The sequence below is a fragment of the Myripristis murdjan genome, chromosome 13 (assembly GCF_902150065.1).
Source record: "Myripristis murdjan chromosome 13, fMyrMur1.1, whole genome shotgun sequence".
In the NCBI taxonomy this organism is placed as follows: domain Eukaryota; kingdom Metazoa; phylum Chordata; class Actinopteri; order Holocentriformes; family Holocentridae; genus Myripristis; species Myripristis murdjan.
This window is the reverse complement of record NC_043992.1, coordinates 20652559-20675316: the sequence shown is the minus strand read 5'-3', so window position 1 is coordinate 20675316 and position 22758 is coordinate 20652559. Positions and strand designations below refer to the sequence as shown.

The 22758-nt window shown below is 42.1% G+C and overlaps 1 protein-coding gene across 3 annotated transcripts in view; it reads left to right on the top strand.

The window, feature by feature from the left end:
* veph1 (ventricular zone expressed PH domain-containing 1) overlaps window positions 1-22758 on the top strand; it is a 91714-nt gene that overhangs the window by 45758 nt on the left and 23198 nt on the right. The window contains exons 6-11 of one of the 3 annotated variants that reach the window (XM_030067810.1): window positions 2558-2778; window positions 4934-5179; window positions 7041-7209; window positions 7285-7420; window positions 15218-15357; window positions 16519-16653. In XM_030067810.1, the coding sequence (XP_029923670.1) occupies window positions 2558-2778; window positions 4934-5179; window positions 7041-7209; window positions 7285-7420; window positions 15218-15357; window positions 16519-16653 (1047 nt within the window). Of the gene's footprint in view, window positions 1-2557; window positions 2779-4129; window positions 4144-4933; window positions 5180-7040; window positions 7421-15217; window positions 15358-16518; window positions 16654-22758 lie in introns of all 3 variants that reach the window. The other 2 variants (XM_030067809.1, XM_030067808.1) reach the window with 2 other exon arrangements.

Sequence of the window (22758 nt, the reverse complement as noted above, 5' to 3'; positions counted from 1 at the left end):
AGAGGAGAGTGGAAGAGAGGCTTGTGCTTTCATTCAACCATTTAATGACAGCTGTTAGTGGATCATGTCTTATGTAGAAGCTTTCATGTTGCCCCTTTGGCAGGACTGGCCAAAGGATGGCCAGGTTGGCCATGTGTCCGTCTATTCAGCTCTTAACTCCAAGACAAAATACCTTATAATCTATTGGGTGGATTGCCATAAAAGTTGATGAGTACATTCATGCTTCCCAGAGGATGAACCCTCTCACTTCTGGTGACCTCATGATCTTTCCTCTTGTACCACCCTGGGGTCGAAAAGAAGGGCCTGTGCTTGTTAACTGTTACAGCCCAACACTGAGTTTAGTTCAGTTTCTGTTGGGTCCCCACACACACAGCATTACTTTCATGTTAAAAAGAGTATGTTTCTGTTGTTGTTGTTTTCTATGTGAGATAATCAAAGATGTGCCATTAACCTTGAAGGATAATTTCAGTGCTTTTCAACCTGGGCCCGATTTGTCCATCTTTTGGGGTCCAAATGACTAATAGAGACAAAAATGTTTGAAGTCGATCCAGCATTGAGCATGAACCCCTCAGCCGGCTGCAGTGTAATTACACAGTTTGCCCATCAGATGATGTCCCATCCAACGTCCTCTAAAAGTGGCAAAACAAGCACTTTTGGTGGCCGTGTGATTACGTTGCAGCCTGTTTCACGACTGACAGCATGGCTATCCTTGGGTAACATCATGTTGTATAAACATTATTAACATAGCTTTTACTATGCAGAACTGTTTTGAAATGAAGACCCTGTAAATGTAACGGACCAAATGGTGAAATTAACATGAAATTTGAAGGGTAAGTGTAAATGTTTCTCATGGTGGGATGGACTTGCTGGAAGCTTACGTGTTTATTTGACTAAGTTGAGTTTAACCAGTGCTTACTTAAATTAGCCACTTTATTGCACAATTTTGCCTAGTGTACCGATAAGCAAAACAAAATGCTTTGCAGTTTCTCCAGAATATTTTTTTTTCTCAGATAAAATAGCTCTCACTTTAATGAGAGAATAAATGAAACCACATGGCACATTTACATGACTTACATGCACTCAGACAGCTAATAACTGGTTCAAGTGTGTTATGGCATATTGCCAGAACATTCTTTTAATTTGCCATTTGTAGATTAGGAAGGCAAGTATGGAGAAGAGAAAGATTTGAAGCTGCCTGTGAGAATGAAAAATATACATACTGAAGGTATAGACCTTTTTAAATATTTTTTGAGGCCAGATATGGACAGGTTGTGTTTGAGGCAGGCTGGGTTTACAGAAAAAGAAAGCTGAGAATGATGTAATGCATGTCTCTGTGTGTTTTTTCAAAGGCCAGGGAGAATAATGCCATTTGGAAAATGGAGAATATTTATATTTTGCAAGCTGAGAGCCAGCTGCATGTGTTTGTATTTATTATTGTTTGTCATGATTTAGCAGCAAAATAAATTACAAGCAGCCCCTCAGACTGCCCATGTGAAGGACATGTGTGTTTAATTATGACATGTAATGTTCACTCTTGCCCCACCAACATACATCCAACGATACGACACGTGCTGAATGCTGATATTCCTTTCCAACAGCGCTCTTGTCACCCTGCAAACTCCATTTGTTCTCTTCACTTCTCCCATTCAGCCAAAAAAACCAACAACAACAATGAAAACAACCATGAAATGATGGTAATTTTCACCTTAAAAACAAATGCAGTTAGAAATGAACAAAAAGCAAAAGGTCTTGGGATTTTTTTTTTCTCAGCAGGGAAATACATTTTCTCATCCCCTTTTTTGTAATACAGATTACAGTTTTACACAAAACACCAAACTGCAACAAATCCACAACATTTAGCCCCTTTCTTTCTCCCTCTGCCCTTCTTTTAATTGAATTTTGAAGTCCCTCAATTCATTATTTCTTAAGTCTGCCAATGTTAAATGTCAAGGCTAGTGTTTTTCCTTATTTACACCATTAATTTCCACCTACAGAGTTTCCACTTGACTCAGGGATCTTACAGCTTTTGTTCACACTTGCAGAATAGAGTCAGGGAGCAACATTTCCAGGAATTTTCTTTAGCCTGGAGCTGGAAATTAGTCGATCAAGATTCCTGTAACCACACAGGGCCCTGATGTGAAATATTTCTGGACACCACACTTGTGTGTCATGAAGCTGCCTCACACTTTGAATGAATTAATCAAACCCAACATTGTTTTATGGCTGAAGAATTACATCAAATAGAAAACATCTAGATGTCATTTGCATCATTTTATACACTTTCTCTGTAATCCAGCAGGACATATGTTTTAACTTTTGGAAACTTTGGGGTCTCCACTAGAATTTAACATAAACGTCTATGGATATGAATAAAGCTCGGCCCTGCAGCATACATTTGTATTGACAGGGTTGCAGAGGCTAAACAACTTAGCAGTCCAACATTTTCACTTGATTCCTCTTATTCTGCCCGTGTGTTTCTGACTTTAGGGCCCAGAGGTAGCATGGATCACAATAATTTGACCATCTCTCCCCACTTTGTCTCCTCTCCTCTGTCCAGGCTCATGCTCACAGCTCTCTGGTGTACCTGGTGTCCCTGCTGGGCAGCATGGAGCACAGTTTTCACCACACGCTGCTGCTGGAGATCAGAGCGCTGACCGACCGCTTCCCCACCTTACTGGGGGGCTGCGGGAAAGACATCTACAGGATGAGCAACTCATTTACCGCGATAGCCAGACTGCTGGGCAGACGACTGGAGGAAAGCACAGCTGCTCACGGCAGGTTAGGAGGAACCAGGGACGCTGGAACTATTTTCTGGGAGGGGGTGCTGTGAATACTACTTTACCCCTCGCTCTGTTATCACTTCTGTTGTGGTCCCCACCATGGACTGTGCTGCCCAACACAGAGGAGCAGATTAGACTAAGCTATTAATGAGCCCGACTCAAACTTAAATTTTAAATAAATTGAGATGGATACAGCTGTTGAGCAAAGTAAAAAGTAAGACTTAGATGTTCACAAAGCACACAAGGTAGAATTCAGTTAGATGTTGTAGCATCCAGGTCATAGCTGGTGGTGGTGTTGTACTGAGCTGCAGTATATTCACAGGTGTTTCTGTTATTCTGCCCCCTCCTGTATGTAAATATGGGGGACTGAAAAATTATAAACATCTCTTAATAGAATGCTCTTCTGTAGAACACCACCTTTAACAATGACCGCAGTGATAAACATGTAATTGAATTTATACTTTTGCAACTCTGTCAACAAAAAGAAAACATTATAAACTTCATGAAAGTAGAATTCATGGCAGAGCTGTTATATTGAATTGCTTTAGACTGTACAGGTGTAGTGGCCATGGAGTGTATATTATTGAAAGGTGACCTGTGCAGTTCACTATGTAGTCTGTGCTCTGTGTGTGTTCTGCACAGGCTAACATATGCACTCTTTATATTTAAAATGATATTATGGTATCTTTCATTATTTTTATTAATGTGAGCCCTCTCTTTATTGGAGTTAAAAAAAAAAAAAAAAGTAAAGTGATGTAGGACAAGAGGTCTAACTGGACTAGATGCACTTTTGAGACTGATCTGAAGGCCTGTGTGGACTCAAGATGACATGCTGTCCTTTTTGAGTCACAGAAATTATTTGAAACTCAATATCATGTACTATTCTGTACCTGACAACTAATCTTACATTATTCTATTTGTTCTGATATGGTAAATCCCAAAAATTTATTCCATGTCTGGTATAAAGGTCATGTTTGCGATCTTGCTTAGAGCCAACAGTATACACATATTGAGCCCAAACATGCAGTGTGCCCTTTGTTATACTAAAACCAATCTGGTTTTACTGCCACATTCTGCTATTCATACACTATTAAAATACCAAAAAGGCCATATCAGATTACGTTTCCAGATTGTCATGGGAACCCACAAATGCCAAAACAAGTAATCACTTATTGCTACATTTTGTATAAAAACCTTCAAAGTGCTTCAAATATATTAAAAAAAAATATGTGTGAGTCCATAACGACATGTGCTCTTGTATGCGGTGCATGCATGTCTGTCTACACACACATGCTTTGTGAGCGGGTCTGTGTGTTCATGTGCAGTACGTGGGATTCAGCTGGCTGCAGCATGGGAAAGGCACGCTGCACTCTCGCCAAAATAAGAACATTGTGTGCAAGACAAGTGGCTTCCAAAGGCTTTGCTTGGGGTCTGTTGGAAAAGAGATAGAGGGAGAGAGAGAGAGACAGAGACAGGCAGGATGGTTTATTAGAGAAAGAGCAGGGGGTGAAGACAGAGGGAAAACAACAAGAGGGTAGTTGGACGTCCTGTTTCAGCAAACAAGTGGGATGTTTGATGGAGATAAAAAGGTCCCTTGTGGAAAAAGAACGAAAGATAGAGAGGGACAGAGAGTAATTAGTTTGGTAAGAGAGCAAACGAGACAAGACACAGTGAGGGGCATAAAAAAAACAACACCAAAGGGAGGGGGGAGAAAGTGACATTTAGTCAGCAAAAGGGAGAGAGAGGGGGAAAGAGAGAGAGAGAGTCACTGTGAGAAAGCAAAAGAGGTACAGAAAATGAGTTACCCAAAGGGGGAGGGAGAGAACAAGCACATTGAAACCCATCCAAATGTGATTGTCTGTCCAGCTTTATCTGATCTGATTTGGCCTCACGTGCCCACACAACCCACATTCCAATGCTTGACCTTGTGTGTGTGTGTGTGTGTGTGTGTGTGTGTGTGCGTGTGTGTGTATGAGTGTGTGTTTCCACAATAATGTGTGCCGAAGCATGGCTGAGAGATGGAATGAGAAAGCATTATAATGTGAGAGAGAGTTCAGCGTGCACATGTGTGTGTGCATGTGTGTGTGTGTGTGTGTGTGTGTGTGTGTGTGTGTGTGTGTTTTTGTGTGTGTGTGTGTGTGTATATGTTGCAGGGTTGAGGAGGAGCGCCCCCCATCTCCATGTGCATCTGTTCCGGGAGCAGGAGGAAGGGGGTCAGAGCAGCACCTGCAGGTGAAGATCCAGGCCTTCGAGGAGAAAATGGGGGAGGAAGGAGGACAAGAGGAGGAGGAGGAGGAGGAGGAGGAGGAGGAGGTGGATGAAGACTCTCCTGCCCCCCAGCGACGCTATAGCCTGGGCCAGGCTGCCAGGGAGGAACGGCGGGAGATGAGGTTCAACAGGTTGGTTTACATTCAGCGTCTACACCACATCCTGCCCCGAGTTTTAAAATTATTGTGATTATTTTTCCCAGGCATAACTTTGAAGCTAACACTGAGAAATTTCCCCACTGTGGGACTAATTAAGGCATATCTTATCTTATCTTATCTTAGCTAGCAAATCCACAATGTCTGCAATGCCATGGCTGAAGTAGAGTAACGTTAGTAGAATCAGATATTAGTTTGACATGTGTGAAGATAGTGAGGGAGGATTTTTTTTTTTTTTTTTTTTTTTTTTTTCAGATTTTTTTCATGTGTTTTAGTGTTTGGACCGAAGCACACGGGGATTGTGTAAACCAGACTTCAGTTTTCTTAAGTTTTCAGTGCACCCATGAGGCCAGAAATCTGGGAGTAGGCCTAATGTTTGATTCAGACGTGTTGCCAACTCCTGTGTCCTGTGTTTGCTGCTGGCAAAAGTCCCCAGGAATCACAAGATGACACCAATATCTAATTTGCAACAAATATATATACCGTATTTCACCAATTAATAGCCCGGGGGTTTAATACACAAAATCAACTTGGACCCCAGGCGTTTAAAAGAACCAGGTGGCTGTTTGCTGCAGGTCTTTATTTATTTTTACACAGACCTGCACCAGGCCATTATTGTGATGACAGTTACCATCCAGCATATTTTTTAGTACAAAAGTACTGTAAGGCATAAGGTAAACATATCTGTACATACAAACATAGTGCAAACCGTATGTAATTTTGACAGAAAACGGAAGTGCCGCACAGTTATTGTGCGGCTAACTGTTTACTTCTGCAAAAATAAGGTGAATAGCCTTATTTTGGCTTACCTCAATATAATGCAAATAATCGCCCCAGCGGTTATTCGGGTGGGCGTTTAATACGCAAAATGGGTGCAGACCCCAGGCGTTTAAAAGAACCAGGCGGCTATTTGCGGCCGGACGATTAATTGGTGAAATACAGTAGTATAAAAAAAAAAAAAAACATGAACAACATCATGTGATTGGCTATAATGAATATTACACTGCACTTACACTATTCAGTTGCACTTGTGCAGCTGTGGCGGTGTGAAAGACCAGCTGGATCGCAGCCATCCTAGTGAGGCTGACCCACACAGGCGCTGCGGGACTGAGAAAGGAGAATCACGGTGGTCCTCGCTCCGAAGACTGGACTCTCCCAGCTAGGGCTGTGAAGTGTGGAATGGACAGTCGTGTGTTATAACATCACGTTGTCGTTGAATTGCAGTAGTGTGTGAGCACAAAAGCTCTGGCCATTAGGAGACATAGCAACGTGTGCAGAGGCTACACTAAACTAGCAACATGTTCTCTCTGCAATGATGCTGAACTGCATAGGGTCTTTCTATTTATGGCATTGTGTCCTTATTACGAAGATGTGTTACTGCCTTTTTATTCTAGTGGTAATAGAATAATGCTCTGTTTTACATCACCTCTTAGTGCATTGCTTGCATGATTCGCCACAGTAAACTTAAACCTCCAAATTTATCACTTTTCACTGTAACTGTCAGCCAATGGCACCAACCACTGAAAATATGTCATAACATATCAAAAATGCACAAACCAGACAGTTTAATCTTAAATAATACAAGCTGAGGTTTTTGCAGGACTGAGATCATTTTACAATCTAATCTGTGGTCTCTCAATGGTCTGGCAACCATTTTTAAACTATTTTGCAGATGAGTTTTCTTACAACAATGCACAGTAGCCACTGATCTCTTTTTTTTTTTTTTCCTATTTTATTGTTACCCATTGTTATTGGTATAGGCCATCTATGGAAATTTTTTTGGGGGGAAAATGGAAATAATGGAATGGAAAATGGAATAATCTGTGGTCTCTCGTAGGTCAAAGAGTCTCGCTCTTCACGCCATGCGCTCACGCTCCATCAACTCAGACAATGGGGAGGATGGAGAAGGGGAGCTGAGCCCTGACAACGTCCTCTCGGACACCTCGCCTAATCAGCAGCCGGAACACCAGGAAGCCCCGTCTACGCAGAGGAAAGCGACCGGTGACGTCTGCCTGCCCGTCACCGCTGCCATGGACAGAGGGGTGAAGGAGGCGGACGTTGAGAAAGGCCACGGGAGAGAGAAGGATGGAGAGAAGGAGGAGAGGGGTGAACCTGACAGACTGTATATCCACTTAAGAGACAATATGGAGAAGATCAGGGAGTTCTGTAGAGACATGACGCAGCAGATCCCCATACCAGAACACTGTGTTATAGAAGGTACTGGGAACACGATGAACAGCTGTGTGGGCGTACGTGAGTGTGTGTTCTCAGAGGTACCACTATTACTACAATGTTGTGATAGTCTTATTGGCATAGGTTGTGCTTATATGCGTAAGAGAGAAATGAGGGAGGTGTATTTCAGAGAGAGAGAGAAAGAGAAAGGTGGGAAGACAGTGAGAGTAAAAATGAGAGAGAGCTATAACCTGATGAACTCGACTGAGATTGCAGTCAGATGGGGTGGCTGGGGCTGATTAACACTGGTATAAGTAAAGCTTTTCTGCTCTTTCTCTCTCTGTCTCTCTCTCTCTCTCTCTCTCACACACACACACACACACACACACACACACATATAGACACACAATCTGCCTTTCATGGGAGACAGTTGGGGACCTCAGGTGTGATTTGTGTCTCTTAGAGGGGGTCTTTGTTTTTGGCATTAAGAGGGAAGAGATTAGCGCTGATGCATACTAGTAGGAAGACACACACACACGCACACACACACACACACACACACAAAACCCCACACAACGTACTATGACTGAGAGTAACCTCACTAGTCAGTCCTCCTCTCTGCCCCCTGCTGAGCTCATGTGTGGGTGTGCACTATATGCAGCCAGTCATGAAAAAACAGACACTAAGGGAGCAAGTTGTTTTTCTTTTCACACATCACTGATCTTTATTTATTTATTTTTTATTTATTTTTTTTTATTTTTTTTATGTTTAATTTGATTTTTAGTTCTTTTAACTGGGATCATGAATTATTTTGCTTGAAATATCAGCAATTGATTGCATTTGCTTTTCACTTTTACTGTGTGTTTCTTAAAGTAAAATGAGCCTCTGTTCATGATATTTAATGTAAACCTCACTGAACTGCCATAGCTCTCACTGTCATGGCATTTAAAATATTTTAGGATCTACAAGAGCATTTTAAAGTGGATCATTGTTGGAGCAGCTTCACGGGATCAGGGACACACAGCTACAACTGTTATTCCGATTACTACGGCCGACGTCACGAGGAAGTGCAAATGATGCAAAGAGTTTTTTCCTCTCTCTGAAAACATAGAAACAAAGACAGAGAGCTATGCCAAAGACATTTGTTATCATCATTATACATTGACATCATTTCTTATATAACTAATGATAACATTTTTGGAGACCTCACTTGCTCTGAAAAACAATAGCAATATGTGGCATACCTGGCTGAGAAATGTTTCGACTACGCCATGAGTCTAGAAATACAGGGCCTAAAAAACAGGCAAAACTGGCCAAAGGTTGTAAGACATTTGTTATTATAATTTTTTGTTAACTTATCCAAAAAGTAATCACATCCATGACTCACAAACCATGATATGGTCCGAACCGTGCGTTTTGTGATCCGACGCTTCCTGTTATTCTTCGCCACCATAAAACACATCTTTAATAGTGTCAACATTTGGAAACACTCTGAAAATATTTGGTGCACCTTCAGTATATGAACTCATTTCCTCAGGCCTTAATTCAGCAGCCGCAAACCCCCAGTGAAAACAGAGCTGGAGCTGATCTGAAGTGAAACAATGTCCTGCGAATGTAGCGTATCAACTCTCAGCCTGATTCTAAGGGACGTTTTCATAGAGCTAATTTGTTAATGAAAAAATTAATCAACGTATAGAGCCGGAGATTTGTGCTGTGGCAGGGAGGGTCGTCTTCTCCAATTAGATCTACATGCAGTCAGGACTCTAAGTAGAAACAGATGAGAGGGAGTGTGTGTGTGTGTGTGTGTGTGTCTCAGCGCACACAATTACATGTGCATATATGGGTGTGAGTGCATGCCTGTGTGTTTGTGTGCATGTGTCTACTGTTGCTTGCATGTATATGGATATATACGGTGTATGTGTGTGTGTCTCCATGTGTGTGTGTGTCCTCACACCACAGCTCATACAGTGAGCAAAGACTAAAAACACAAGGTCAAGTAGTTCATCTTTTAACAAAAGCCTCTTCGCCACTCCAACTTAATGTTCCCACCTTTCTTCAGCGTTCTCACCATTTCCTCGTCTCCATTTCATCCTATTCCCTAATCCACTTTTCCCCTCGGTTTCCTTTCATATTCAGGGATTTGATTTTCTTCGTTTTATTTTCATTCATTTCTAATGATTTCCCATGCAATCCTTTCCTCGATTTGATTTGCTTCATTTGAACTCGGCCTTCGCTGCACTCTGTCAGCAGCACCTGTCATCACCTGCTCCATATTAAACTTGATCTTCAATTAGATCCAGACCCCTCCCAGAAAAACATCTTTAATACGATTCAGCTCTCTTCATTTCAAGTCGTCTTAAACGAAAACACAAAATGCTGACATTTATTTGAAAATATGCCATGCACATGTTCAGACCCATTTGTATTTTAAAATGTAATAATAGTTAAAAAAAATAAATAAATAAAGACTGTGGGACTTTATGTACCACTGTGCGCACGCACACACACACACACACACACACACACACACACATGCACACACAAATGTGAGAGGTGATGATATTTTGATTGACAGGAGGGGAAGTTATTGTCCCGCCCTTGATCATAATGTCATCTTAACAAAGAGACAGCCAGAGGACACACACACACACACACACAGTCATACATAAACAGGAAACAGCAGAGCATGTAAGAGACCCCGCTTTTGGCCTCTATGTCATTGATTCAATCATGAACATGAATGTAAATATCCAGCTATTTAACCTGCACACACAAACACACACACACACACACACACACACACACACACACACACACACACACACTACACACACACTGCAGAAATCACAAGTAAACCCCAATCTCAACTCCTTATCCCACAATTGCTCCTTTCTATGTTCTCTCTTTGTAATGAGAATCAACCCCAGGGCACTTAGGATATGATGTCACAGCTGGTCTCAGCTGGATGATGTCATCATGCTGCTGGCTGGCCAACACGTGAGCTGCTGACCCTCCATCCCAAAGGACAAGAATTACATAGAAAAGTGCACATGCACATACGTCCCCACATATTGCGTGCCCGCTGCAAACATACACACATGCAGACACACAAAAATAAACTCAGTCGCTGGCATGTGGATAAACACACATTCCCTGAAAGACAAGCATGTGCTAATGTGTGAGGCAACAGAAACCAGACACACATGCACACACACAAATTTATAGTTATTGCACATGCAATTACAGACATTTCTCTCTCTCTCCTCTCTCACTTATTCACTCACTCAAACACACACACACACACACACACACACACACACACACACACACACACACACACACACACACTGAGATAGCTGTGTTTGTTGTGGGTTTACAAGGCATTTGGAGTTTAACTAGAGATTTGGCGGAGCTGAAGGAGGAATGTGACGTTATGTGTAAAGTGTGTCAAAGGTAATTCTGCTAGATAGATAGATAGATAGATAGATAGATAGATAGATTTATTTATGGATTAAGACGAATAAAACAGCAATCCATCGGATGACATGCAAAAGTACAAAACTTATTTCCAGCATGGTCCTTGGTGTTACATACAAGAAACAAAATAGACAAGAAACAGACAAAGTCAAGACAGAGGTCATACAAAAATAGGTGGGAACAGAAGACATCCCAATAAAACAAATACACAAATAAAACAATTAAAAAGCAGAAAAACTATCTAGAATCAAGGCACATTCACCTTCTTCCATAAAAGCTGCTTGACCTGCCTTTTAAAAATTTCTCTAGATGTTAGGAGTCTTATGGCAGTAGGCAGACAATTCCATGCCATGATCCCAGTGTAGAAAAAAGAATTTTTAACTGCATTATTACACACTCTGGGGACAACACAGGAGCGGATACTGGCCCTCGTGTTATGACCATGGTGTGTGTGGACCATGGTAACACCAGAGCATAAATATTTGGGAGCCTGCCCATTTACAATGCTAAACATATGGTTTAGCTTTTGTTGTTCCACTCTTAGGTGAACAGGAAGTAGACCAGCTCTTGCAAACTCCTCCCTGCCAATATGAGTACGGGGGGGTGCATTTAACAGGTACCGAATAACATTGTTTTGCAACACTTGGAATTTGTTTTTAAGTTTCACAGTCAGCCCAGAAAACCATGAAGAACACGCAAAATCCACATGACACTGAATCAGCGTTACTGCCAATAATTTCTTCACAGAAAACTCAAACAACTTGGTCTTGCGATACAAAAACTTCAACTTACAGGCACATTTAGCTAACACTTTGGCTGCAATGAATTCACCAGTAAGTGATTGATCCAATGTCAAACCCAAATATGAAACACTTGATTTAGACACAATTTCAGCCCCATTACACATCACCTTTAAAGTATTTGATTTTGCCAACTTCCTTTTTGTACCAAACAAGATTGATTCCGTCTTGCCAAGATGCATAGAGAGCTTGTTGTCAATTAGCCACTGGTTGACGGACTCAAGCTCTATGCCAAGAGTGTTTTCAATGGCTTTTACATTACGCCCTGGGACAAGTAAAGCAGAATCATCAGCATATAATAACAACTTGCACCGCACAGCAGCTGACAGATCATTAATGTATACTAAAAATAACAGGGGCCCTAGGATAGAGCCTTGGGGCACCCCACATGTTATACTCAAAGAATCCGAGAGGGTCCCTTCAACATCACAGACTTGTTTCCTATGTGTCAAGTAAGAAGTGAACCACTTGAGTGCTGAGTTACTAAAACCCATGCATTGCAATTTAGTAAGCAAAATATCATGGTTCACAGTATCAAACGCTTTTTGAAGGTCAATCAGTAACATACCAACATAATTTCCCTGATCAAGATTCTGACGCACATAGTCAAAGAGGTGGATGAGACAGGTGTCGGTGGAATATGCAGCTCTAAAACCTGACTGGAGCTCATATAATAGACCATGTGTGATAAGGTACTCCTCCACCTGTTCATACACAAGACGCTCAAAAATCTTTGAAATAGTTGACAGAATAGATACTGGTCTATAATTCCCAGCAACGGCTCTGCTATTTTTCTTAAAAAGAGGAACTACCCTGGCTTTCTTCATATCGTCTGGGAAAACACCCTGACTTATGGACAGATTTATGACATGAGTAAGAATAGTGGATATAACCACAGCACTATCCCTAAGAAACCTGGAGGGGATAAGGTCTAGGCCAGTGGCTTTATTCATTGACAGAGTGGAGAGGCACGTTCTCACTTTATCCTCTGAGACAGGACTAATTACAAATGCATCTGCAGAGACATTTTTACATCTATAAAAGGAGTTAACAAATGATTTGCCATATTTATTAGAACCACTGGGCAATTTACTGACCAGACTAGCCGCAACGGTTGTAAAGTATTGGTTAAAATGGCAGGCAATCCGCCTCTTATCAAAGCACATCTCATCATCAATATTAAGCCCTGCTTTACCAGACTTTGATTTAGATTTTGCTGTTGATCCCAACTCATTGAGAATTTTCCATAGTTTTTTAGGCTGTTTTGCATTTACAGCAATGGAATCAGTGTAGAATTCAGACTTAGCCTGTTGTACTTTAGAGCTAACTTGATTTCTAAGATGGGCATAAGAGTTATAGTCAGCTGGTAATTTGGACTTTTTAAACTTTGTGAAACATCTGTTACGTTGTCTGATCAGATCAACGATTTCAGATGTCATCCAACATGCACTTCTTTGCTTAATTCTTGTTTCCCTCATTGGTGCGACATCATCCAGAGCAGCTTTGAAACGCTGCTTGAACAAATCCCAAGCCTTATCAACATCTTTACATTCAAGCACATCAGACCAGTCTCTCACAGATAGCCTTTGATTGAACGCTTCAGCAGTGTACTGTTTGGTACATCTGTATTTGATGGAGCAATGCTCATTCATTGGCTGAAATTTCATTTTCTTGCGTGTGCAAAAGACTACATTATGATCACTAAAAGCCAAATCTAAAACACCTGATTGACTTATCATTCCACAATCTGATACTAAAATTAAGTCCAGAAGGGACTGGCTATTTGCCGACAGCCTAGTAGGCTCAGATATTATTTGTTGTAAACCAGACACCTTACAAAGATAAGAGAGAGACTCTTTCAGGCTACTGCGTGGCAACAATAAATCTGTATTAAAATCACCCATGATGATGCATTCTTTCTCCAAGCATACATTACTTTTACAACAGACAGATTCCAGGAGTTCATAGAAGTCCGTTTGTTTAGGTGGGCGATAACAGACACCTACAATGATGGGCTTGGTTTTAGGAAGTATCAACTCAACCCAGGCTGCCTCCAAGCCATCCACCTGTAGATCGTGGCGCGGATTGAAAGTTATGTCAGACCTTATAAAGAGGCACACTCCTCCGCCGTGCCTGTTGCGATCGCGTCGAAAGATGTAATAGCCTGTAAGCCCAGCTTCACCATCCAGTATAGAACTGTCTAGCCAGGTCTCCGACACGGCAATCACAGCCGCTTTAGACGTGGACGCGAAGTGCTCGATTTCATCCTTTTTGGGTAGAAGACTCCTGGCATTGACGTGAATAAAGTGCAGCCCTTTCTGATTGAGCAGGCCGAGTGAATCATAGTCTCTCCCATCCACAGTATCCTTGTCATACACTTTCAAGCCAACTGTGTCATCAAGCACATCTGCGCTGCACATTTCACGCACACAACATTGGTTACAAACCAACGGAATAACCGACTTATTCCTTACTGCCCGGTCATACAATTTCGGAGCAATATTCCCACATCTTATGTGAACAAAAACGTCACAAGAGTCACAAGCAACTGCTTTGGCGTTTGCTCTTACCACCTTTCCGCAGTTTGGGCAGCAGCCGCTACAACTGATGGTGGGCTTGCTTTGCTGGTGTTTCGCCGTTTGCAAGACTGCTGGGCCCGGGCACTGATGAATATCTCCCGAAAGCAGTAGGCAGATTGTTAATATTCTGCCGAGGGCATCGGGTCGCTGGGTCGCTCCAGATCTTGCTTTGCATGCGGCTTTGGATTTCCAGGTGATCAGGGCAACACCGCCATATCCACAAAGTTTGTCAGCATTTACTGACAGACGACCGGTTATGTCCAAACGCTCAGTATTCCGCTGCAAAAACGTATCATATTCCAAGCACTCCTCAGAAATTTTAAAACGGAGACCTAGAATGCTTAAAAACACAGTATAAACGGATACTGCTACTAGAGCTCCAAACACACCTGGCGCACCTGACGCCATTGTCAGCTCATGACTATTGTGACTGTGCTATTGACCTGGCACCTCTGTAAAACATAAACAGAACAGCAAGGCACATACATTTTTAGACCAGCAGAGTATTATGATATGTGAAATTACTGACGCACATGAACAAGCAGAAAAAATCATTTTGTGTATATGTGTGGCATAAAAGTAACGTAAGGTAGATGAAACACTAAAGCTGTTACTGCTACAGATTGTGATCCATATTGTGATCACCACATTGTGATCACCATTCCGGCTCCGAAAGACTTTAAAACCGCTGACCTGTAATTGCTCTGGTTGGTTGGAGGGAAAAGAGGAAGTTTCCTGGTCATTATGAGAGGCAGTGGCCTTGCATGCTATGAATCACTCTGTCAAAATATGTTTCCAAGGTTACACAAGTCCATATGGCGTGTTGGGGGGGGCAGTGTGTGGGGGGCTTAATTGACTTTGGTTGAGCGAGTGAACTTCAAGTTGTGTAACTTTGGAGCATCTGCTTAATATTAATAATTCCGTCACTGGCTCTTTTTTGTCTGCGTATCTGTGTGTGTGTGTGTGTGTGTGTGTGTGTGTGTCAGATTCTAGTCGAGGCTGCGTGGCCAAGCTGTCGTTCTCCTGTCCTCTGAAGGGCCACTACTGTCTGTACACAAAGTCCTGCTTCAGCCTGACCAGCCGGCAGCCTCACCTGTGGATCCACATCATGCTGCTGCACCTGCAGGTACACATAACACCGTACTACATCTACAGGCGCACACGCAGCACCATAAAGTACATCATGTTACCGCATCTCAGCATCCCATACGGTTTAGGGCACAGTGGCTGTTTTGAGTTATAAAATGTAAAAAAGAAAATAACAATAACTTTCATCCAGCATCCTAACTTGGTTGCTGCATAGTTTCTTCCCCATATGGCCCTAAGGATCGTTATACATTCTTTCTCAATGTTCAGCTTTTTAACTTGAACTTTTTATGTCTTCAGATGACGCTTTTGTTTTATTTTGACTGACTTGCAGACGTAAATGAGTTGCAGGCTCCTTGAACGGTGCGCACACTGTGGCTGCATTGCATTGCTGAGAGGAGCCGTGAGCAAGCAACTCACCGCAGTTTTGAAAACCTGCAATTCTTTTCTTGGCATGTAACAATAAATCGAAACTTCAAGTGTGAGCTTGAATATCGATTCCCCATTTATCCATGTCAAATTTTGGTATATCTGAGGAGGTTGCTTTTGTGTTGTGCGCAGCCCCTTGAATTCTCTCCCTTTGCATTCCCCCTTAAGTTGTCAGATTGTTTTTTCCATATCACATCACAATGTCACATCCATATTCTATATTTGCTGGCTGCAACACTTCACTGAAGGTAGATCATGCTTACTTTCAGTAAAATATTAAAACCAGAGACACTGTTGTTTTATGGCTGCCCCGTTGCATCAAAAAAAAAAATATCCATACACATTTATACACATTCCCCTGTAATTCAGCAGGACATATTTGGTATCTTGGGAACCCTTGGGATCTCCACTAGAATTTAAAATAAAGTTTTGTGGGTTTGAGCAAAGCTTGTGCACGCAGCATGCATTTATAATGACAAACCTTCAGATAGGACTAGCATGGTGGATTAGGTTTTAGTAGAATTGGGGATTATCCAGGAAGGTAAAGAGTTATTCTTAATTTAAGTTACACTGCTGAGGAAGTTTTGGAGTGCATTTATAGAGTGATGCATGGCTGTAAAAGGACACTGCTTCATTTGATGTGGAATAAAATTATATGCAACCAAATTTGTTCTCCCCGCTGTCGACCCATCCTTTCCTCTTTCACCTCTGACTCTATTCTACTCATCTCTCTCTCTCTGTCTCTCTCTCTGTCTCTCTCTCCCCCTCTCAGAATAAGTCCAGTGTTCCTCTGTGCTCCACAGACGAGTGTGTGCAGAGGCTGTGTTCTCTGTGGGAGAAGACCCAGCTCAAAGGAGCTCACAGCTTCCCAATGGCTATGACACAGCACACCACCCCACACAGGAAGGTACTGGACCACCGTGTGTTTGTGTTTGTGTCTGTGTGTGTGTTTGTGTGTGTGTCTGTGTGTGCGTGTGTGGGCTGCTTCCTCCTTTAAGCTATCTGTCCCCAGCAGAGGGGATGAAGTCACCAGCAGAGCCAAGCTAGGCTAGATAAGGAAATGTCAAAGTTCAGCATTCACTTTGTTTAGGTACAAAATGAGCTAAATGGATATTTTTGTATACAAAGCCTCCTCTTGCTGCAACTCTCATCTTCATCATGTGTGTGTGTGTGTGTGTGTGTGTGTGTGTGTGTGTGTGTGTGTGTGCGTGTATGTGTGTGTGTGTCTGTGTTTGCCTGCATATGTATGGCGTCCCTCATGTGCTGCTCCCTCATTATGTGACAAGCTAAGTGGCCCCTAGAAAATAATTACCCCCAAAAAGAAAATACAGCCATCGTTTGTCTTTCTCCCAAACTAATGTTGTGACTGCAATGAAATGGACCGGCTATGGTTACCATATGGAGCCTGTAGATGCTGGGCACGTGTTGTTCACACACACACACACTCTTACGCACACACATACTGTACACAGAATAGGAAGACTCATGCTGCGTGACTCTAACCTGTTCAGACATGCTCATAAACGTCTGTTTTTACTGTCACTTTGTGTCTCTTTGGAGTGAAATCTCACTCTGTTTTATTCCTGTGATTTACCTGCTGAGCTGCTAATAAAGAGCACTGCCTGCTGCTCTCATCTGGCCACTCTTACCTCAACAAACAGCGTTTTCTAATTAAAACTAAGGAACCGTAGGGCCTTGACTATATTTTGAAGGTAGCTAAAGGTCATTTTTAAGGACTTTGTGCCCCGTCAGCTGGTGTGCAGAGGGGAGTATTAGGTGAGATTGGAGAAAAGAGGGGAAAACATGCAAAAAGTTAAACTGGATTCAAAGACTTGACAAAGTCTTGGCCAAGTTCTTATAGCAGGATTAACCGCGAGCAGCATCATTTTGATTCCTCATGTGGACTGACATAGACAAATTTAGCTACCCCCAACATATCATGACTTATAGTTATGTGGTATCAAAGATGCGTCATTAAGTCATGTATGACTTATATTAACTTTGGCTAGTGAAAAAATTGCACAAGCATCCGCATGTCTGTGGATCAGCTTATAGAAGCCTTTATATATGTAAAGTTACATTTTAAAGTTACATACAACCAGTAAACTAGCAAATTGGAGACGAAAGCAAAAAGGTATCATATTACCTTGCAGAATAATGTCTCTGTCATTTCCTTTTCCTTCCAGTGAGACAAATCTGCACAAGAAAACAACAGTCAGCTGGGCCATTGCAAGTTAACACAGACTTAATCTAATAGCAGGATACAATAGCAATATCTCAAAATAAGGTCATGCTGTAGGTACAGCATACAGTGCAGGTAAATTTCATAGCACATTTTTTGTGGTATGGGAGCATTTTTACTTGTTGCCAGTGATGGAAAACATGTTTGTTGCAAGTAGTCCGTGTGAAGAATGGTTATTGTAAATGCAGTAATTGATATATTTACCCATTAAGATGTATTTTAGTGTTGTAACTCTGACTGCTTCATATACTGTCGGCTGTCAGTTGAAACTGCAAAAATGCATCATATTTTATGTTTTGCATGTAAAAACATATTCTGCCAAGTAGTAACTACAGCTGTCATATAACTATAGTGCAGTGAAGCTGTAAAAAGTACAATATTTTCTTCTAGTGGTGCAATAAAAGTTTAAAGTCTCCCAAAATGAAATATGCAAGTAAAGTGCCTTTACCTCAAAACTGTGCTGAGGTATGTTATTTATGTAAATGTACATAGTTACTTTCCTTGTCAACTTATGTCATCTTTCAGTAGCTATTTTGAACTCAAGTGAGTCATGTAAGTTTTAGTACATGTCAATCTATAGCAGATTAAGTAATGTGAATATGTGGGATCAATTCATCCATTCAGATGTATCATACACATGTATAAATCTACATCTCTAGTTGGGAAGAATCTGAAATCTTGGTTGCACCTGAGATTTAAAAGTCATTGATTACTGACTAACCTCTTGATTCCACCAGGCCCAGCCAGGTCGCTTTCCGGCCTCGACGCAACTGAAGGACTTGATCAGAATTGCTCTAAACGATGTTTGTGATTCCACCAGACGTGCCACAGCACGTTTCAGAAGCTTGCCAGAGGCAGTTCTCTGCTCGGCTCTGCTAAAAATATGTGCCTACTAGTCTATCTTTGATGGAAGCCATGTCAAGCACACGGAGCACAGAGCGGACTGAGCTGCGCAGGAAGTCTGACACATGAACAACATCGAGCATCCGGTCAAATTTCAAACCAAAACACTCACTGACTACCATATAGCACATCACTACATCAACATCACATCATAATCAGAGGCAACAGGCCAGAAGTCAACTAGTCAGAGGATTTTTGACACCATGGACGATGAGACGTTCATCTTGAGCAAATCAACAAAATAAAGCAGGCAAAACGTGCTGCTCCTGAACCGCTTCCAGTGGGATATGGAGCCGTGCGGAGGTTGGAACAAACAGGCATCATAAAGCCACACCCGGTGGATTCCAGGCGTTAAGATCTTAGAGAAATGAAAAGAAGTGAGTTGGGACTTTGAGGAAGAACTCATGCATTCAAAGATGCATCCAAAGACAGTGTTGTTAGAGGAGAAGGTAATAGTTGAAAGGCCGTGACCTTTCCAATCTCTGAGTCCAACTGAGCGGCCTACAGCACCAGTAACCCTCTGCCTCTGTCACTGTCAGCCAATCAGAAACACATGGAGTGAAAGGACGGGCAGAGAGAGAGGGGAGATGCGGTGGGTGAAAAGCTATTACACATAAGAGAGAGTAAAGGTTGCCAATTATATTTGCACTGACAGGAAGATTTAAAGCAAGGCTGTAAGTCTTTATGAGGCTTCAGAGATTTAGGGGAGACTTAAGACACGGCCTCTAACAGATTGGTTAAACTGGTTTTATGGCACACTGAACAGAAAACAGAAAGCCAGTGCAAGATGGAAGGAGGCAAGAGTTATGAGGAGGAGAGGGAGGGAAGGAAGGAAGGGTGGATGTGACATGTGGAGGAGCAAAAGGTTGAGAGGGATCTAATAAAAAGAAAGAGAGATGAAGGGAAAGTATAGTAGGAGCAAAACAGAGAGGAGGAGAGTCGGAGGTTAAAAGATGAAGATTAGATGAAACTTTAATGATCCTTGTGGGGAAATCAGGCGTTTGCGTCAGCATCATGTTTACGGTATATTTATTAACAGAAGAAAGTTGGTAAGAAGGAGAAAGGAGAGGAGGAGATGGAGGGGAAAAAAGAGAAAAAACAGGAGGGATGGATGGTAAGAAAGAAAGAAAGAGAAAAAAGGTACAATCATGTTAGAAATTCATTAGGAGAAGGAGAGAGAGGAAAAATGTGAGATATGGAGAGAGGGAAATGGTGAAAGAAGCAGAATAGAAAAAAGATAAGAATATAAGAGGTAAGAAGACAGGGTGAGTGTGGACAGAGGGAGAGGAAAGAGAAGGAGACGTAATCAGAGATGGAGGAGGATGGGGAGGCGATGAGGGAAGTGTGAACTGTGGAGATAGAGAGTGTCGGGCAAGGAGGGAAACTGAGGTTTAAAAAATTGGGTAAAAGAAATGGAGTTTGAATAAGTATCAGAGGAAGGAGGAAAGGAACAGGGGATAGCAGGAGGAGAAACAGAAAAGAACAAGGAAGAGGGAAGGTATGGCACTAGATATGGAGGACGAGAAGGCTGAGCAAGGTGGAAGTCTGAAAAGGAAGAGATGCATTACAGTCGTTGTTTTACCTTTTTGTTTCCTGTAGCCAGCGTGAGTGATACAACCAAGATAGTCTTTAAGTTGGATATGCTTCACAGTGTTTTTTATTTTGTTTTGTTTTCTTTGTTGTTTTTTCATGTCCCGGTAGTGATAGCAAAAGGCTCTACAGAAATTTCAGTCAGTCGGTCAGCCTGTTCACCATTGAGGTCATTTTATCTGGGCTTGCAGTAAAGCTTTCCATTCGGTCGGAATATTTCTCACTTTTAGCAGGGTGACTTTTTGTGACGGCCCACCCAATGATTAGATCCATTATTAAAATTTAACAAATTAAAAGCTGCCTGTTTCTGCCAAAATGCACCTCCATGATCAAAGTGAAAAGCAACAGGTGGTTTTGGGCAGGACATGAGTCACAAATGCTACTCCCCCTAGTATTTATGTCATATTCATGTCGTATTTCCATAGTTGTTCTGTAACGTCACTGCTGCTGAAAATACTCTCACCAGATCAAGGTGCCAGGAGATTGTAGGGCAACACTCTTTAGTCTATAGTGAATCAACAACTATGGCTTTTCTCTCAATAAAAGCTTGGTAGAGATACTACTTGCACAACCATCATATATCATGTTTCCAAAAACACATTTACTAAAGCACCCTATGCATTTTGGAGAGAGACAGTCATTGTTTTCATATGCTAAGCCTGCATTTAGTGGACAGTGCAGATTAACTATTCATGTAACTTGCTAAAGAGCAACAGCATCCTAGCATTGTGTGTAGGTAACAAGTCCAAGCAAAAAAAAATGCAAGGGAGGGTCTTAATATCAAGGGTGCTTTACTAAAACCATGAAAAATTAACCATGGTCCATGCCTCTTGCAGACACAGACAAGACCCACTAAAGAGCAGACTCTAAAGCTGTTTCTTGGAGACTTGGACACTCACGCTTCTCATGCTGTCATGACAACTGTGAACTGTGGAAGTCCTCCATTCATTCCTGCTTCCCTACTCACATCTTTTCCACCTCAGCCAATCATCACAGCAGGTACATGCGCACAACTGCAGCTGCCACCCATGTTTTAATACCTCTTCAGCTGGTGTACACCCAGCTTGCAGGCCTTGCAACTAGCTGCAGGATGAAGTGCTTTGACTGTCCCAGTTCTTTGTGCCTGCAGGAAGCATGACCCAGGCTTTCATTTGTGCTCTTGTAAAGCTGACTGAGTTTCTTTACATCATATCATGTTCATTCTAATGTATTGCAAGCACCAGTATTTGCATAATATAGTTGTTCTGGGGAGAATTTGCTCTGATGTGTCAACATCTTCCCACAAACTTAGCATTTAGCTCCTTTATCAACAACACAGGCCTCCAAACATGGCAGTGACACTAATTCTACTCAGACAGCCCTAACAGTCACTGTGATCTCTTGTACACACCATTAGTGGGACTGCTAGACTCTTAGTCTTGTTTTCTTTCATGAGGAAGGAAGACAGGAAGGCAGAATAAAAGTCTACAAAACTGTGGGTGAGATTAAACAGAGACATTTGGGTAAGGAAAGAGAGAGGGAGAGGATCGAAGAAGGCAGGCAAAAGCAGGAAAAGCAGGAGTAGCATGAGGCGTCAAAGAGCCTGAGACAAGCCTGTTTGACATATGTTATGTGTCAGGACCCCCTCCTCTTAGACAGGCAGTGTGTCTTTACATGCAGAGCTACCAGTGTGCTGTCATGCAGCCTGAATTACTTATGGTCAGTCGATTTATGTGCATGCGTATGTAACTACGTCTGTGTGTTTATGTGCGGCTGACTCAGAAACTGTTTCCCGCAACATCTGCCCTCTTTAACAACAGCTTCAAATGATCATCTCAAACAGTGATATTGCTTTTCCTCTGCAGTGTGGCAAGAGGCACGGATATGTGTGTGTGTGTGTGTGTGTGTGTGTGTGTGTGTGTGTGTGTGTGTGTGTGTGCGCTGTGTGTGCCAGGGTATACTGCTGGGGGTGTTTGTTGTTGTAGCCACGAGGGCGCTGTGTGGATGCTGTCTATTTCCAGCGTGTCCTGTTTGCAGTGGAATCCAACCAACTCCAGGAGAGCATCACTGTTTAAAAACAACGCCAGAGGGAATGAAAAGATGAGGGACCTAATGTTAAAAGAGAAAGAGAGAATTCATGGTAGGAGTGGCAGGAAGAAAGCAAGGACGAAAAGAGGAAGAGAGAGAGAGAGAGAGAGAGAGTCTTTGGATATTTTCTCCTCTCACTGGAGGACTTGACTTTTGGCTTTATTACAGTGATGCAGAAATGTTTATTTTCCTGCCTCTGTCCCTCTTGGT